At 41.9% G+C, this 18,988-nt stretch overlaps 1 protein-coding gene across 1 annotated transcript in view; it reads right to left on the bottom strand.

The window, feature by feature from the left end:
* Positions 1 to 18,740, bottom strand: part of DIPK2B (divergent protein kinase domain 2B) — a 70,455-nt gene extending 51,715 nt beyond the window's left edge. Inside the window, exon 1 of the mRNA XM_060001968.1 lies at positions 18,652 to 18,740. Within this exon, the coding sequence (XP_059857951.1) occupies positions 18,652 to 18,653 (2 nt within the window). The 5' untranslated portion in view covers positions 18,654 to 18,740. The remainder of the gene's footprint in view (positions 1 to 18,651) is intronic.
* Between the last annotated feature and the right edge of the window lie 248 nt (positions 18,741 to 18,988).

Genomic DNA, 18,988 nt, shown 5'->3' with positions numbered 1-18,988 from the left:
CTATATCCCCATATCTCCTCCCTTTTGCACCTCCCTCCCACCCTCGCTATCCCACCCCCCTAGGTGGTCACAAAGCACCGAGCTGATCTCCCTGTGCTATGCGGCTGCTTCCCACTAGCTATCTATTTTACATTTGGTAGTGTATATATGTCCATGCTACTCTCTCACTTCGTCCCAGCTTACACTTTTCCCTCCCTGTGTCCTCAACTCCATTCTCTACGTCTGAGTCTTTATTCCTGTCCTGCCCCTAGGTTCTTCAGAACCATTTTTTTTCTTTTTTTTTAGATTCCACATATATCTGTTATCATACGATATTTGTTTTTCACTTTCTGACTTACTTCACCCTGTATGACAGACTCTAGATCCATCCACCTCACTACAAAAAACTCAATTTCATTTCTTTTTGTGGCTGAATAATATTCCATTGTGTATATGTGCCACATCTTCTTTATCCATTCATCTGTTGATGGACACTTAGGTTGCTTCCATGTCCTGGCTATTGTAAATAGAGCTGCAAAGAACATTGAGGTACATGACTCTTTTTGAATTATGGTTTTCTCAGGGTATATGCCCAGTAGTGGGATTGCTGAGTCGTATGGTAGCTTTATTTTTAGTTTTTTAAGGAACCTGCATATTGTGCTCCATAGTGGCTGAATCCATTTACATTCCCACCAGCAGTGCAAGAGGGTTCCCTTTTCTCCACACCCTCTCTAGCATTTATTGTTTGTAGATTTTTTGATGATGGCCATTCTGACTGGTGTGAGGTGATACCTCATTGTAGCTTTGATTTGCATTTCTCTAATGATTAGTGATGTCGAGCATCCTTTCATGTGTTTGTTGGCAATCGGTATACCTTCTTTGGAGAAGTGTCTATTTAGGTCTTCTGCCCATTTTTGGATTGGGTTGTTTGTTTTTTTTGTTATTGAGCTGCATGAGCTGCTTGTAAATTTTGGAGATTAATCCCTTGTCCGTTGCTTCATTTGCAAATATATTCTCCCATTCTGAGGGCTGTCTGTTCGTCTTGTTTATGGTTTCCTTTGCTGTGCAAAAGCTTTGAAGTTTCATTAGGTCCCATTTGTTTATTTTTGTTTTTACTTCCCTTTCTCTAGGAGGTGGGTCAAAAAAGATCTTGCTGTGATGTATGTCATAGAGTGTTCTGCCTATGTTTTCCTCTAAGAGGTTAATAGTGTCTGACTTACATTTAGATCGTTAATCCATTTTGAGTTTATTTTTGTGTATGGTGTTAGGGAGTGTTCTAATATCATTCTTTTTACATGTAGCAGTCCAGATTTCCCAGCACCACATATCGAAGAGGCTCTCTTTTCTCCATTGTATATTCTTGCCTCCTTTATCAGAAATAAGGTGATCATATGTGTGTGGGTTTATCGCTGGGCTTTCTATCCTGTGCCATAGATCTATATTCCTGTTTTTGTGCCAGTACCATACTGTCTTGATTACTGTAGCTTTGTAGTATAGTCTGAAGTCTGGGAGCCTGATTCCTCCATCTCCGTTTTTCTTTCTCAGGATTGCTTTGGCTATTCAGGGTCTTTTGTGTCTCCATACAAATTGTGCAACTTTTTTTTCTAGTTCTGTGAAAAATGCCAGTGGTAGTTTGATAGGGAATCTGTAGATTGCTTTGGGTAGTATAGTCATTTTCACAATGTTGATTCTTCCAATCCAAGAACATGGTATATTTCTCCATCTGTTGGTGTCATCTTTAATTTCTTTCATCAGTGTCTTATACTTTTCTGCATACAAGTCTTTTGTCTCCTTAGGTAGGTTTATTCCTAGGTATTTTATTCTTTTTGTTGCAATGGTAAATGGCAGTGTTTTGATAATTTTTCTTTCAGATTTTTCATCATTAGTGTATAGGAATGCAAGACATTGCTGTGCATTATTTTGTATCCTGCTATTTTACCAAATTCATTGATTAGTTCTAGTAGTTTTCTGTTAGTGTCTTTAGGATTCTCTAGGGATAGTATCATGTCATCTGCAAAGAGTGACAGTTTTGCGTCTTCTTTTCCAATTTGGATTCCTCTTATTTCTTTTTCTTCTCTGATTGCTGTGCCTAAAACTTCCAAAACTATGTTGAATAATAGTGGTGAGAGTTGGCAACCTTGTCTTGCTCCTGATCTTAGTGGAAATGGTGTCAGTTTTCCACTATTGAGGACTATGTTGGCTGTGGGTTTGTCATATATGGCCTTTATTATGTTGAGGAAAGTTCCCTCTATGCCTACTTTCTGCAGGGTTTTTATCATAATTGGGTGTTGAATTTTGTTGAAAGCTTTTTCTACATCTATTGAGATGATCATATAGTTTTTCTCCTTCAATTTTTTAATATGGTTTATCACATTGATTGATTTGCGTATATTGAAGAATCCTTGCATTCCTGGGGTAAACCCCACTTGATCATGGTGTATGATCCTTTTAATGGGTTGTTGGATTCTGTTCACTAGTATTTTTTTTGATGATTTTGCATCTATGTTCATCAGTGATATTGGCCTGTAGTTTCCTTTCTTTGTGACATCTTTGTGTGGTTTTGGTATGAGGGTGATGGTGGCCTCATAGAATGAGTTTGGGAGTGTTCCTCCCTCTGCTATATTTTGGAAGAGTTTGAGAAGGATAGACATTAGCTTCTTCTCTAAATGTTTCATAGAATTTGCCTTTGAAGCCATCTGGTCCTGGGCTTTTGTTTGTTGGAAGATTTTTAATCACAGTTTCAATTTCAGTGTTTGGGATTGTTCTGTTTATATTTTCTATTTCTTCCTAGTTCAGTCTCCGAAGGTTGTGCTTTTCTAAGAATTTGTCCATTACTTCCAGGTTGTCCATTTTATTGGCATATAGTTGCTTGTAGTAATCTCTCATGATCCTTTGTATTTGTGCAGTGTCAGTTGCTACGTCTCCTTTTCCATTTCTAATTCTATTGATTTGAGTCTTCTCCCTTTTTTTCTTGATGAGTCTGTCTAATGGTTTATCAATATTGTTTATCTTCTCAAAGAACCAGCTTTTAGTTTTATTGATCTTTGCTATTGTTTCCTTCATTTCTTTTTCATTTATTTCTGTTCTGATTTTATGATTTCTTTCCTCTTCTAACTTTGGGGGTTTCTTGTTCCTCTTTCTCTAATTGCTTTCGGTGTAAGGTTAGGATGTTTATTTGAGATGTTTCTTCTTTCTTGAGGTAGGATTGTATTGGTATAAACTTCCCTCTTAGAACTGCTTTTGTAGCTTCCCATAGGTTTTGGGTTGTTGTGTTTTCATTGTCATTTGTTTCTAGGTATTTTTTGATTTCCTCTTTGATTGCTTCAGTGATCTCGTGGCTATTAAGTAGTGTATGTTTAGCTTCCATGTGTTTGTATTTTTTACAGACTTTTTCCTGTAATTCATATCTAGTCTCATAGTGGTGTCATTGGAAAAGATACTTGATGCAATTTCAATTTTCTTAAATTTTCCAAGGCTTGATTTGTGACCCAAGATATGATCTATCCTGAAGAATGTTCCATGAGCACTTGAGAAGAAAGAGTATTCTATTGTTTTTGGATGGAATGTCCTATAAATATCAATTAAGTCCATCTTGTTTAATGTATCATTTACAGCTTGTGTTTCCTTATTTATTTTCATTTTGGATGATCTGTCCATTGGTGCAACTGGGGTGTTACGTCCCCCACTATGATTTTGTTACTGTCGATTTCTCCTTTTATGGCTGTTAGCATTTGCCTTATGTATTGAGGCGCTCCTATGTTGGGTGCATAAATATTTATAATTTTTATATCTTCTTCTTGGATTGATCCCTTGATCATTATGTAGTGTCCTTCTTTGTCCCTTGTAATAGTCTTTGTTTTAAAGTCTATTTTGTCTGGTATGAGAATTGCTACTCCAGCTTTCTTTTGATTTCCATTTGCATGGAATATCTTTTTCCATCCCCTTATTTTCAGTCTGTATGTGTCCCTAGGTCTGAAGTGGGTCTCTTGTAGACAGCATATATACGGCTCTTGTTTTTGGATCCATTCAGCCAGTCTATGTCTTTTGAATGGAGCATTTAATCCATTTAAATATAAATTAATTACCAATATGTATGTTCCTTTTACCATTTTCTTAATTGTTTTGGGCTTGTTTTTCTATGTCTTTTCCTTCTCTTGTGTTTCCCGACTAGAGAAGTTCCTTTAGCATTTGTTGTAAAGCTGGATTGGTGGTGCTGAATTCTCTCAGCTTTTGCTTGTCTGTAAATGTTTTAATTTCTCTGTCAAATCTTAATGAGATCCTTGCTGGGTAGAGTCATCTTGGTTGCAGGTTTTTCCCTTTCATCACTTTAAATATGTCCTGCCAGTCCCTTCTGGCTTGCAGAGTTTCTGCTGAAAGATCAGCTGTTAACCTTATGGAGAGTCCCTTGTATGTTATTTGTTGTTTTTCCCTTGCTGCTTTTAATATTTTTTCTTTGTTTTTAATTTTGTTTAATTAATATGTTTCTTGGCATGTTTCTCCTTGGATTTATCCTGTATGGGACTCTCTGCGCTTCCTGGACTTGATTAACTATTTCCTTTCCCATATTAGGGAACTTTCCAACTATAATCTCTTCAAATATTTTCTCAGTCCCTTTCTTTTTCTCTTCTTCTTTTGGGATCCCTATAATTTGAATGTTGATGTGTTTAATATTGTCCCAGAGGTCTCTGAGACTGTACTCAATTGTTCTCATTCTTTTTTCTTTATTCTGCTCTGCAGTAGTTATTTCCACTATATTTTTTTCTAGGACACTTATCCGTTCTTCTGCCTCAGTTATTCTGCTATTGATTCCTTCTAATGAATTTTTAATTTCATTTATTGTGTTGTTCATCATTGTTTGTTTGCTGTTTATTTCTTCTAGGTCCTTGTTAAAGATTTCTTGTATTTTCTCCATTCTATTTCCAGGATTTTGGATCATCTTTACTATCATTACTCTGAATTCTTTTTCAGGTAGACTGCCTATTTCCTCTTCATTTGTTTGGTCTGGTGGGTTTTTACCTTGCTCCTTCACTTGTTGTATGTTTTTCTGTCTTCTCATTTTGCTTACGTTACTGTGTTTGCGGTCTCCTTTTTGCAGGCTGCAGGCTCGTAGTTCCCATTGTTTTTGGTGTGTGTCCCCAGTGGTAAGGTTGGTTCAGTGTGTTGTGTAGGTTTCCTGGTGGAGGGGACTAGTGCCTGTGTTCTGGTGTATAAGTCTGGATCTTGGCTTTCTGGTGGACTGGTCCATGTCTGGTGGTGTGTTTTGGGGGGGATTTGTGGCCTTATTATGATTTTAGGCAGCCTCTCTGCTAATGGGTGGGGTTGTGTTCCTGTCTTGCTAGTTGTTTGGCATAGGGTGTCCAGCACTGTAGATTGCTGGTTGTTGAGTGCAGCTGGATCTTAGCATTGAGATGGAGATCTCTGGGACAGCTTTCACTGTTTGATATTATGTGGAGCTGGGAGGTCTCTGGTGGACCAATGTCCTGATCTCAGCTCTCCCACCTCAGAGGCACAGGCTTCACACCTGGCTGGAGCACCAAGACCCTGTCAGCCACACGGCTCAGAAGAAAAGGGAGGAACAAAGAAAGAAAGAAAAAAAATAAAATAAAGTTATTAAAATAAAAAATAATTATTAAAAATTAAAAAATAATAAGAAAAGGAAAAAAAAAGAAGGAAATAAAGAAGAGAGCAACCAACCCAAAAGACAAATCCACCAATGAAAACAAGTGTTAAAAACTATTCAAAAGAAAACTGGCCAAAACAAAACAAAACAAAACAAAAAAAACGGACAGAGAGGATCCTGGGACAAATGGTAAAAGCAAAGCTATACAGACAAAATCACAAAAGAAGCATACACATACACACTCACAAAAAGAGAAAAAGGAAAAATACATATATATCATTGCTCCCAAAGTCCACCGCCTCAATTTTGGGATGATTTGTTGTCTATTCAGGTATTCCAGAGATGCAGGGTACATCAAGTTGATTGTGGAGATTTAATCCGTTGCTCCTGAGGCTGCTGGGAGAGATTTCCCTTTCTCTTCTTTGTTCTCACAGCTCCCGGGGTTCAGCTTTGGATTTGGACCCACCTCTGCGTGTAGGTCGCCGGAGAGCGTCTGTTCTTTGCTCAGAGAGGACGGGGGTTAAAGGAGCCGCTGATTCGGGGGCTCTGGCTCACTCAGGCCGTGGGGAGGGAGGGGTACGGATGCGGGGCGAGCCTGCGGCAGCAGAGGCTGGCGTGATGTTGCACCAGCCTGAGGCGCACCGAGCTTTCTCCCTGGGAAGTTGTCCCTGGATCCCGGGAACCTGGCAGTGGCGGGCGGCACAGGCTCCTGGAAGGGAGGTGTGGAGAGTGACCTGTGCTCGCACACAGGCTTCTTGGTGGAGGCAGCAGCAGCCTTAGCGTCTCCTGCCCGTCTCTGGGGTCTGCGCTGATAGCCGCGGCTCGCACCCATCTCTGGAGCTCGTTTAGGTGGTGCTTTGAATCCCCTGTCCTCGGGCACCCGGAAACAATGGTCTCTTGCCTCTTCGGCAGGTCCAGACTTTTCCCCGGACTCCCTCCTGGCTAGCTGTGGTGCACTAACCCCTGCAGGCTGTGTTCACGCCGCCAACCCCAGTCCTCTTCCGGGGCTCCGACAGAAGCCCGAGCCTCAGCTCCCAGCCCCGCCCGCCCCAGCGGGTGAGCAGACAAGTCTCTCGGGCTGGTGAGTGCTGGTCGGCACCGATCCTCTGTGCGGGAATCTCTCCGCTTTGCCCTCCACACCCCTGTGGCTGCGCTCTCCTCTGCGGCTCCGAAGCTCCCCTCTCCGCCACGCGCAGTCTCCGCCCGCGAAGGGGCTTCCTAGTGTGTGGAAACATTTCCTCCTTCACGGCTCCCTCCCACTGGTGCAGGTACCGTCCCTATTCTTTTGTCTCTGTTTATTCTTTTTTCTTTTGCCCTACCCAGGTACGTGGGGGGTTTCTTGCCTTTTGGGAGGTCTGAGGTCTTCTGCCAGCGTTCAGTAGGTGTTCTGTAGGAGTTGTTCCACGTGTAGATGTATTTCTGATGTATTTGTGGGGCGGAAGGTGATCTCCATGTCTTACTCTTCCACCGTCTTGAAGGTCCCTCCTCTCTGCTTTCTTATTCTGGCTTCGCTTTTGGATATTTTTCTTCCATCTTGCCGAAAAAAAACCCCCAAACAAACAAACAAACAAAACCAGAAGAAAAAACCCTACCTCCTCTCCAGTAACTTAGCTCCTAGAAGATGGTCCTCAAACCCTGCCACCTCTCCTGAAACCAGGAGACTAGTTTTTTTGCATCTTCTGTTATCCCAATGGTCAGTGGCTCAGGCAGGAAGGCAAATGTAGATATGTCCATCAGGCTATCGGACGCCTTCTTACATTGCCCATAACCCTTGAGTAGCAAAAGAAATGGTTATCTTTTATGGCTTCTGTGAAAGCTCTGCCCTGAACACCTCATGAAGCTGACCTTTTGAAACTTAGGCTGCTGCAGAACTCTGGACACTTTCTGCCCCTCAGTGTGTCCTTTGATGCTGGACATTTGGTTCCTCCCCTGACAGAGAGGAAAGAGAAGGAACACTTGAAGGAGCCTATGTTACTTTTTCAAATATTGTGTCCTTTTATTTTTTAAATAATAAAAGCAGTACATCTTCTTAATAGAAAACTTGGTAGATGAAAAAAAATTAAAGTGAACATTAATGGTTCTGGATATGAACTGTAATTTTTTTTAATGCATTTACACCACACTTGCTTTTTTTTTTTTTTTTTTTTTTTTTGTGGTACGCGGGCCTCTCACTGCTGTGGTCTCTCCTGTTGTGGAGCACAGGCTCCGGACACGCAGGCTCAGCAGCCATGGCTCACGGGCCCAGCCACTCCATGGCATGGGGGATCTTCCCGGACCGGGGCACGAACCTGTGTCCCCTGCATCAGCAGACGGACTCTCAACCACTGCGCCACCAGGGAAGCCCCATACTTGCTTTTTAACTTAAAAATACACTGAAATAATTTTCTGTGTCATTATTTTTCCTAAAGCGGAATTTTTCATGGATGTATAATATGTGCCGTAATTAATTGAACCAGTCCCTATTATTAAGACATCTGCTAAAAATTATGCAGGATTTAATTTCTCAAGTGGCAAAGTTTCAAAACAAACATTTTGGTTTTATTCCTGAAATCTTGGAAGGTATATCAGATAGGATATCTGTAACTGCAAATAACAGAATATTCCTACTGATATTTGTCTAAATACTACAAAATCTATTATCTCATGTATGAAGTCCAGAGATTTAGTGGGCTCCAGCAGCTCAAATACATCATCAAAGAGACAGGATCTTCAGTGGTTAGGACTCCGTGCTTTCACTGCCGAGGGCACGGGTTCAATCCCTGGTCAGGGAACTAAGATCCACAAGCCGTGCCATGTGGCCAAAATAATAATAATAATAATAATAATAATAATAATAATAATAATAATAATAATAATAAAAGAGACAGGATCTTGCCACCTCTCCACTTTGCATGTTAAGTCAGTCCGTTTTCCCTCCAGGCTGGCTCCCCTGTTCATAAATTGGTGGCTGCACTTTGGGGCCTCACATTCAGACATGTCAACTCCTAGTAGAAGAATAGGAGACATCTCTTTTCTTGGAGCAAGAAACTGTTTCCCGGAAGTCTCTCTTCAGATCTCATTGGCTAGAATTGGATAAAATCCTACCCCATCACTGTGAAGAGGACTGAGATTACCATGTAGGAGTACATTTTCTTGCAGGGTGGACAGCTAAACCAAAACAAGGTGTGGTTAGGGAGGAAAAAAGTAGGGAAATGAATGCTGGCTAGTAGTGTCTTGGTTTGGGTTCCCCAGAAACGAACTCTGAAACAAGGATTTGAGGATTGAGAGGTGATCTCAGGAAATACTGGTAGGGGAGGAGGGAGCTAAGAGAGGGAAATGAAAGAAGCCAAGAAAGAGTACATTGCCAAGCTAGCTGCCACTGTGGGCAACTGGGATTCAGTCCTACTGGGGAATTCTGGGAGATAGTGGAGAGCACACACATTGGAGTTATTCCAACTGAGGGGCAGGGAGCTGGGGTATTACAGATCAACTCTCATCCGCCATTGGTTGAAGGCTGCTCTAGGGGATATTAATTCCATGGTAGTTCCAGCCTGCCCCACATAGGCTGTCAATAGTCAGAGGAAGATCTCAGTCAAAGTGTTGCACTGTTTGAAGTTGGAAGCCATCAGTCAGGATGGGAATGAAGGAAGTACCAAGGGCAGGTGGGCTGAACATCCACAGTTTCCACCAAGGTGAGAAGCCAGCAGTGTGTCCTACCATAGGCACCTAGGGAATTACTTCGGGAAAAACTTTCATCCTCCAATGTTGGGACTAGTTAATACATCAGGAAGAATCACAGAACTTTAGAGCTGGAAGTAATTGTAACAATTATCTAGACTAGTTTAACCTCTTATGCCATTTTAACTGGGGCCAAAAGAGTTCAATTGATGAGCTTGGGGTCAACGATGGCAGATCCTGGGGTAGGAATGCTGGCAGGACTAGTGTTTAGGGCAATGGCAGAGCAGGAGTATTAATTTTTTGGCAAGAATTTATTTCAAATATTGAGGTTGTTATTATGGAAGCATTCAGAATTCTGTTATGCTTCCTTATATTTATTTTACTATTTGAGTTTATTTTGAATTATAGTATATACGGGGTGGGGCATATAATATTTTTAGGGCTTCTTCTGAAGTTCCTGATCTAGACTTAAACCCAGGGGTCTGGGTTCAGTTTAGTGAGCACCGCCCTACATACACCAGGCTGCTCCTCCCAAGGGAAGGACTTTCACTGCTCTGCCCTGGGGTTGATGTCAACATCAGGCTCAAATGGGCCTGGGGCCACCTTGATCTTCTGAGAGTGTTGTCCTCCAGATTGACTCAGCATCAAGAATTGAGCTGTTCCACAAAAAAAGAACAAAATAATGCCATTTGCAGCAACATGGATGGACCAGAGATTATCATATTAAGTGAAGTAAGTCAGAAAGAGAAAGACAAATACCATATGATACGTGGAATCTAAAATATGACACAAGTGAACTTATCTACAAAACAGAAACAGAATCAGATACATAGAGAAAAGACTTGTGGTTGCCAAGGGGGAGGGGGGTGGGGGAGGGATGGACTGGGAGTTTGGGATTAGCAGATGCAAACTATTATATATAGAATGGATAAGCAACAAGGTACTACGGTACAGCACAGGGAACTATATTCAATATCCTATGATAAAACATAATGAAAAAGAATATGAAAAAGAATGTATATATAATCACTTTGCTGTATGGCAGAAATTAATACAACATTATAAATCAACTATACTTCAATAAAATAAATTATAAAAAAAAAGAATGGAGCTGCTGAGTGGGAAGATACATGTGGATGAGCCTTGGTGTTTCTTGAATTGTGTTCCATGAGAAAACAAATCTAAGAATGCTCATAGGTTTTACAAGAATAAAGGCTTCTCTGGTTGTATAAATGTGGTTTTGCTGCTGTTGTGTTTAACTGCAGGGCTTTTTAGAGCTCTTAAAACGTCAAAATGTTCTATGAAATTCCAAGAGAAGGGAATAGTACTCAATGTTTCCTACAAGTTTTTGAACAAGGAACACTTTCTAGCAGAAACTTTCACAAGCTAGTGTTCCTCACATCCCCTCAGAAATGCTAAGATGATCTCTACCCTAACCAGTCTTCCTGTGAAAGTCTTAGGTTGCCTGATTCCTCTTATAGTATGGAAAGCTCTGGATGGGGAATTGAGGCCTGGGCTATGTTTTCTTTCCTAGCGGGACATGGTATTATTGATGTTGTCATAAAGTATATTTGTGCTTAGTTTTCCAGGAGTGGTTGAGGGTTTGTGTCAATCCAGCTGTAGTTGCTTACTCTGCCTGTCTTGTGATCGAAACCAGATGACTTGCACCAGACAAAATGTGAAATCAGATGAGCCACAGCAGTTATGTTCCAACCAGTGGAACAAACTTCAATGGCCCCTGAGGACCTGGGACTGGGGACAATCCTTCCGGTTTCTTTTTAATTGTGTTTCCTTACTGTCTTCTCTTGGAAAAGGCTTCTGTGGTCTGCATGAGATCAATCAGTTAGTGTCTTCTATTTGCAAGGTCTTTTGCTCAGCAAAGAGATGAGAGCCAACAGGCAAACTCTTTGCACAGTTGCCAAGGATGGTTGAAATATGATCCTTAACAGCAGACCAGCAGGTTAGGATGGGCCCTCAGTGCTTTTCTTCAGAAGTCTTCTCATTCCCAAACCATTTTCAAACTGCAGTTTCCTTTCCTTTCTTGTGAAACACTCAAAAGAGGCAGCTTTTTGTTGTGGAGGAGCAAATCTTAGTTCTGTGCCTTGACTGCTTATTGAAAGAGAAAGAGTTGGGGTGAATTGGGCTCCCCCAACCAGCTCCTCATAGGCCTGAACTAACAGATACACAAACTGTGTGGGGGTCCCCTGGCTAATGATCACAAGTACATGCTCCCAAAGTGGCTTATTATCATCTATAGATTTAGCCAATACTATAGCTGGAAAAATCTTTGTACCCTGCGGCACTTCTGTTAGTCACGGGCATTAAAATTGGCAAAAAGATTCTACAACATGAGAGAAGGGAGATGTGGCATTTCATGTGGTAGCTTTGTTTTTGTTTTTTTTTTGTTTTTTGATGTACAACATAATGATTTGACTTACATATGTCATGAAATGGTTACCACAATAGGTTTAGTGAACATCCATCATCTCATATACATACAAGTTTAAAGAAATAGAGAAAAAACCCCTTTTTTCCTTGTGATGAGAACTCTTAGGATTTCCTCTCTTAAGAACTTTCCTATATAACATACCACACTGTTAATTACCTTTATCATGTTGTACATGACATCCCTAGTACTTATTTGTCTTATTACTGAAAGTTTGTACCTTTTGACTACCTCCCTCTAATTCCCTCTCCCCACTGCCTTCTGCCTCTGATAGCCACAAATCTAATTTCTTTTTCTATGAGTTTGCTTTTGAAGTATAATTGGCCTACAACACTATGTTAGTTCCTGGTACACATATACTGATTCAATATTTCTACACATTTCAAAATGTTCACCATGATAAGTCTAGTTGTCATCTGTCACCACACAAAGATATTACATAATTATTGACTATATTTCCCACATTGTTCATTTCAATGAACATTTATTTTGTAACTGAGTTTGTACCTCTTAATCTCCCTCACTTATTTTACTCCTGTCCTCTGGCAAACACCTGTTTGTTCTCTATATCTATGATTCTGTTTCTGTTTGGTTATGTTTGTTCATTTGTTTTGTTTCTAGATTCCATATATAAGTGAAATCAGACAGTATTTGTCTTTCTGTGTCTGACTTATTTCACTTAGCACAATGCCCTTGAGGGCCATCCATGTTGTCAAAAATGACAAGATTCATTATTTTTTATGGCTGAGTAATATTCAGTTGTGTATATACACAACTTCTTTATCCATTCGTCTATTGATGGACATTTAGGTTGCTTCCATATCTTGGCTATTGTAAATAATGCTGTAATGAACATAGGGGTGCACATATCTTTTCAAAATAATGTTTTCCCTTTCTTCAGAGAAATACCAAGAAGTGGAATTGTTGGATCATATGGTAGTTTTACTTTTAATTTTTTGAAAAATGTCCATACTGTTTTCCATAGTGGCTGCACCAATTTACATTCCCACCAACAGTGAACAAGGGCTTTTCTTTTCTCCACATCCTTGCCAACACTTGTTATTTCTCGTATTTTTTCTTCTTTTTTTTTTTTTTTTGCCATACGCGGGCCTTTCACTGTTGTGGTCTCTCCCGTTGCGGAGCACAGGCTCTGGACGTGCAGGCTCAGTGGCCATGGCTCACGGGCCTAGCCGCTCTGCAGCATGTGGGATCCTTCCGGACCAGGGCACGAACCCGTGTCCCCTGTATCGGCAGGTGGACTCTCAACCACTGCACCACCAGGGAAGCCCATATTTCTTGTATTTTTGATACAAGCTGTTCTGACAGGTGTGAGGTGATATGTCATTGTGGTTTTGATTTGCATTTTCCTGATAATTAGTGATGTTGAGTATCGTTCATGTGTCTGTTGGCCATCTCTACGTCTTCTTTGGAAAACTGTCTATTCAGACCCTCTGTCCATTTTTAAAAATCAGGTTGCTTTTTTGATGTTGAGTTGTATGAGTTCTTTGTATATTTTTTGATAGTAACCCTTATTGGATATGTCATTTGAAAATATCTTCTCCCATTTGGTAGGCAGCATTTTCATTTTGTTGATAGTTTCCTTCACTGTGTAAAAGCTTTTTAGTTTGATGTAGTCCCATTTGTTTATTTTTGCTTTTGTTTCTGTTGCCTGAGGAGACATATTCAAAAAAAAATATTGCTAAGACCAATGTCAAAAAGCATATGTCTATGTTTCCTTCTAGAATTTCTAGGGTTTCAGGTGTTACATTTAAGTATTTAATCCATTTTGAGTTTATTTTTGTATATTGTGTGAAAAAGTAGTCCAGTTTGGTTCATGCAGCTGTTCTACTATTTATTGAAAAGACTGTCTTTTCCCCATTGTATATTTTTGCCTCTTTTGTTGTAGTTTAATTGCCCATGTAAGTTTGGGTTCAATTCTGGGCTCTCTATTCTGTTCCATTGATCTATGTGTCTGTTTTTGTGCCAGTACTATACTGTTTTGATTACTGTAGCTTTGTAGTATAGTTTGAAACCAGGGAGCATGATACCTCCAACTTTGTTATTTTTTCCCATGATTACTTTGGCTATTCAGGGTGTTTTGTGTTTCCATACAGATTTTAGAATTATTTGTTCTAGTCCTGTGAAAAATGCCAGTGGTATTTTGATAGGGATTGTATTGAATCTGTAGATTGCCTTGGGTAGTATTGTCATAGTAACAGTATTAATTCTTCCAATCCATGAGCATGGTATATCTTTCCATCTGTTTGTGTCATCTTCAATTTCTTTCATCAGTGTCTTATAGTTTTCCAAGTACAGGTCTTTTACCTCCTTAGTTAGATTTTTTCCCAGGTATTTTTTTCTTTTTGATGATTGTGAACGGGATTGATTTTTAACTTCTATTTCTGATAGTTTGTTGTTGGTGTATAGAAACACAATAGATTTCTACATATTAATTTTGTATCTTGCAACATTACTAAATTCATTGAGTTCTAGTAGTTTTTTGGCCGTGTCTTTAGGATTTTCTATGTATAGTATCGTCATCTGCAAATACTGACAGTTTACTTCTTCTTTTCTGATTCAAATGTCTTATTTCTTTTTCTCATCTGATTGCTGTGGCTAGGACTTCCAATACTATGCTGAATAAAAGTGGTGAGAGTGGGCATCCTTGTCTTGTTCCTTATCTTAGAGGAAATGCTTTCAGCTTCTCACCATTGAGTACGATGTCAGCTGTGGGCTTGTCATATATGGCCTTTATTACATTGAGGTATGTTTTCTCTATACCCACTTTGTTGAGAGTTTTGATCTTAAATGGATGTTGAATTCTGTCAAAAGTTTTTTTTACATCTATTGAGATGACCATATGATTTTTATTCTTCAGTGTGTTAATGTGTGTATCACATTGTTTGACTTGCAGATACTGAACCATCATTGCATCCCTGGAATAAATTTTATTTGATCATGGTGTATGACCCTTTTAATGTATTGTTGAATTTGGTTTGCTAATATTTTGTTGAGGACTTTTGAAGCTATGTTCATCAGTGATGTTGGCTTGTAATTTTCTTTTTCTGTGATATCTTTGTCCAGTTTTAGTATCAGGGTGTTGCTGGTCTCCTAGAATGAGTTCAGAAACGTTCCCTCCTGTGCAATTTTTTGGGAATGATTTGAGAAGGATAGGTGTTAACTTTTCTCTAAACGTTTGGTAGAAATCACCTGTGGAGCCATCTGGTCCTGGACTTTTGTTTGTCAGGAGGTTTTATTGTTTGTTTGTTTTTGCTGATATTTAGTGGTAATTTGTCTGTTCATATTTTCTATTTCTTCCTTGTTCAGTCTTAGGAGAGATTGTACATTTCTAGGAATTTGTCCCTCACAGCCAATCACTGTCCCCAGCCTCCATTGCCCTGTTGCCCTGTTGCCCTACAGAGCTGGAGGGGCTGTGGCAGTCCACCACTGTTAGAGATAAGGACAATCCTGATGCACTGCCTGTGTAAGCACCAGCACTGGCCACCCCTGCCCCACTCAGACACTGTCCTGTGTTAGAGTCTCTTCAATGTCCCATAGCTGAGCTCTCTCCCTGGTTGTGGCAGCCCTCGCTTCAGTGCAGAGCTGGGAGGTGATGTAAGTGGGCTGGAGTGTTTGCTTGCCTCAGGCTGGGGCACGCCCCAGGGTAGTCACAGGAAACTGGGCAGTCACTGGAGCAGTCCTCAATCCGCCCTCTTCCCCTGCCTCATGAGCAAGCCAGCACTTGTGTGGTCCTCACAAGTGGAGTCCAGGCTTCCCACAGCCTTCCTGTTAGTCTCAGTGACCCTCCAACTAGCCAAGGGGCTTGTCTCCCCTGTGTTGGACCCCAGGACTGGGATACCCAATATGTGACTCCAACCGCCCACTCTCCAGGGTGGGGAATCTCCACCTGTGTAATCCCCCTTTTCTTCTGAGTCTCCTCCCAGGGACACAGGTCCTGACTCAATCGTTTTTATTCCCTTCCTGCTTGATTACATATGTCTTAAAGCCTTGGTTGTACAGGACTCTTTCTGCCAGTTTCCAGTTAGTTTCCAGTGAGAATTTTTCCACACGTTGATGAATTTTTGATGTGTTCATGGGGGGAGGTGAGTTCCATGTCCTCCTTCTCCACCATCTTGATCAATCCCCCAACAGTAAGTGTTATTTAGTGAAACATTTGATTCATTTATATGTATGGGTCATGATGTAAAATATTTCTTACTCAGAGTCATGGTTGAAAAAATTGAAAAACACAGTTCTAGGATATCAGTCCAAAAGCATGGGGGACACTTGTGAGGATGAAAGAAGATGATTCAGGCAAAGTGCCAAGAGCTCAACATATTCAGCTGTTGTCAGGATGGGTTACAGAATTTGTGTGGCCCAATGCAAAATGAAAATATGAGACATCTTTTTCAAAAAGCAGGAAAAATGTGCTATTAAAGGTACAAAATATAAGGCCTTTTCTTCTCTTCCATAGTCTCTCTTTACACTTGTCATGTTCCTTTTATTTGCTATTTTTAAAAATTTACTTATTTACTTTCGCTGCACCGGGTCTTTTCATTGCGGCATGTAGGATCTTTAGTAGTGGCAGGCATGTGGGATCTAGTTCTCTGACCAGGGATTGAACCCTGGCCCCCTGCATTGGGAGCGTGGAGTCTTACCCACTGGACCATCAGGGAAGTCCCTATTTGCTATTTAAAGTCCTGTTCCCTTGGGCATGCATCTTGTGGGTTAAATGCAGACCTGAAGGGTCTGTGAACAGGGACCCTGGGGCTTTGCCCTGAGACTGGGTCCATGTGGCTCTCCAGCTTCTGGGTTCCCTCCCCCCTCCAGCTGCCAGATTGACAAGCAATACTGTGTGGCGGTGAAGTCTCTCCAGGCAGCTCCCCTTCCAAAGGGCTCACTGCTACAATCCACAGCAGATGAAAAGGAATGACTCCCAAAGGACTGCAACTTCTGTGCCTAGACCTGCTCAGTATCTGGATTGGTGGTGGGTGAGAGGCTTGGCTTCCCAACACCCCCTGAGTCATCCACTAAACGTGCTGAGGAGCTGTTAGCCCTGGCAATGACCCCAGCCACCTTGCCCCACCTTGAGACGCCACAGGGCACATGTGCAGGTTCGCATGCCTGTGCCTAGGTCCTTGCTGGGGGCAGGGTGCAGCAGTGATCCTGGGTGGCCGGGGGCAGGGGGGCAGTGGAAACCATCCCAGGGAGATGGGAGGCCCTAAGCCTCTGGAGCATGCTCCATTGTCCCATCTGACTTCACTTAGGAAACACCAATGCAAAGGTAAAATTATTAAGAATGTCAAGATGGTGACCACAGAGCATTAATCTCCAAGTGTGAGGCTGGATCAGGGGTCCCCAAGCTCATCCCCAGGTTCGATGATTCACAGGGAGGGTGCACAGCACTCAGCGTATGGTTGTACTCACAACTAAGATTTATCACAGCGAAAGGAGACAAAGCACAATCAGCCCAGGGAAAAGGTGCATGGGGAGAAGTCCAGGGGAGACCAGGGGCAATTTTCCAGGAGTTTGCTCCCAGTGGAATCACAAACGACTTGTGACAACACATGTGAAATGTTGCCAACTACAGGTGGTCCTTATAGATACAGTGCCCAGGGTTTTTACCGGGGGCTGGTCACATAGGCACTCCTTGCTTCACACATCCCCGAATTCCAGACTCCCAGAAGGCAAGCAGGTGTTCAGCATAAACCTTAATGTTTGCACAAACAGTCTAGGCACAGTGAGCCGCCCTTATCAGTTCTGGGAATGGTGAGAATCCTTCCGAAATCCAAGTTCCAGGACTCCAGCCAAGAGCCAAACTTGCTAGCAGCCCTTTCCAAGGATAAGCAGTTGGCCTGCTGTGTTAACTCTTTTCAGCACAGGGAGCCTTCTGAATGTGGGCCCTGTGCAACCACAGAGAAGCTGGCCCTGGATGCTCTCCTTCTGCTGCTGTAAGGAACCCTTGTCCCAGGAAAAGACACAGGAGATTGAGGAGTGCAGGCTGCTCTCTGAAGATGGTGGGCACAGAGAGGAGTCTTTGAAGACTTCAGGGTCAGTGGCTGTGAGGGCAGGGAGTTTTGGCTATTTGGCTCTGTGCCCTCTAGTGTAGGGTGGAAAACAGAGGCTGAAAGTGCCCATTTTCACGTTCTGTCCCTTAACCACTGACAGAGAGTCTCTCCTTGACCAAACTTTAGTCAGGCAGGCTCTTCTGAACCCTCTCCTCAACTCAGCCTTGACTTTTGGGCTTCTGTGTTCATCTCTGCATTGTCTAATTTTAGCAAGAATCCTAAGTCAGTTTAGCCAGAATCCTCCATCCTTCATATCTGATTACCCTCCATGTCTGATAGGGTTCCTCATACCCCACCATCCCCCAGGTGATGTCTGATCACTCTGGCCTGACCTGTGAGGATTCTTAGTAATTTTCCATCCTCTGACTACCCCTCTTCCCCCACCCCCCACCCTGCTACTAACCTGTCCCTGCTCCTTGACTATAAATTCCCACCTTCTTTGCTGTATTCAGAGTTGAGCCCAATCTCCCTCCCCCACTGCAAAACCCCATAGCAGTGGGCTCTACACCTCTAGCAATGGTACTGAATAAAGTTTGCCTTACTGTTCTCTAACAAATGTCATGAATAACTTTTTCTTTACCACTGCCAGTCACGCCCTCTGCTTAACCTAACCCCTACGAACGCAGTGTCAGCATGGGAAGAGACAAGAGGAAAATATGATTAAAAAAATCAAAAGTGATAGCAATTACTTGTATCAGGAGATTAAGCAGACACTACTATTTCTTGATACATGTGCCCTTTGTTACTTCTCTGACTAAGAAGTGCACCTTCTAGAATTTAAAGAGAATAAAAACTTGAGAGTCTATGTGTGTTAGTTAACCACTGCTGCATAACAAACCACTCCAAAACATAGTGAGTGACTTAACACACCAACCACTTACATGGCTCACAAGTCTGTAACTTGGTCTGGGTTCAGCTGGGCAGGTTCTTCTGTTGGTCTCAGCTGGGCTCCCTCGTACCTCTGCAGTTGGCTCCCCATCAGCTAGTGGCTGTGTTTCTAGAGTTTGGATGGCAGTAGCTGTGGCAACAGGGCTGACTGGGTCATGAGGCTCTCAGGCCAGGACATGTTTACATAGAGGCAGGTAGGTTTTCAGGAGAAACAGGCGATGACAAGCTCCAATGCACAAGTTCTTTTGAAGTCTCTCCTTGTGTCACATATGCCAATACCCCATTGGCCAAAGCAAGTCATGTGGCCAACCCAGATGCAACAGGTGGAAA

This window comes from Delphinus delphis, chromosome X (assembly GCF_949987515.2).
Source record: "Delphinus delphis chromosome X, mDelDel1.2, whole genome shotgun sequence".
Taxonomy (NCBI): Eukaryota; Metazoa; Chordata; class Mammalia; order Artiodactyla; family Delphinidae; genus Delphinus; species Delphinus delphis.
Note: the sequence above shows the minus strand (reverse complement) of the source record. Positions and strands in the feature narration are given on the sequence as shown.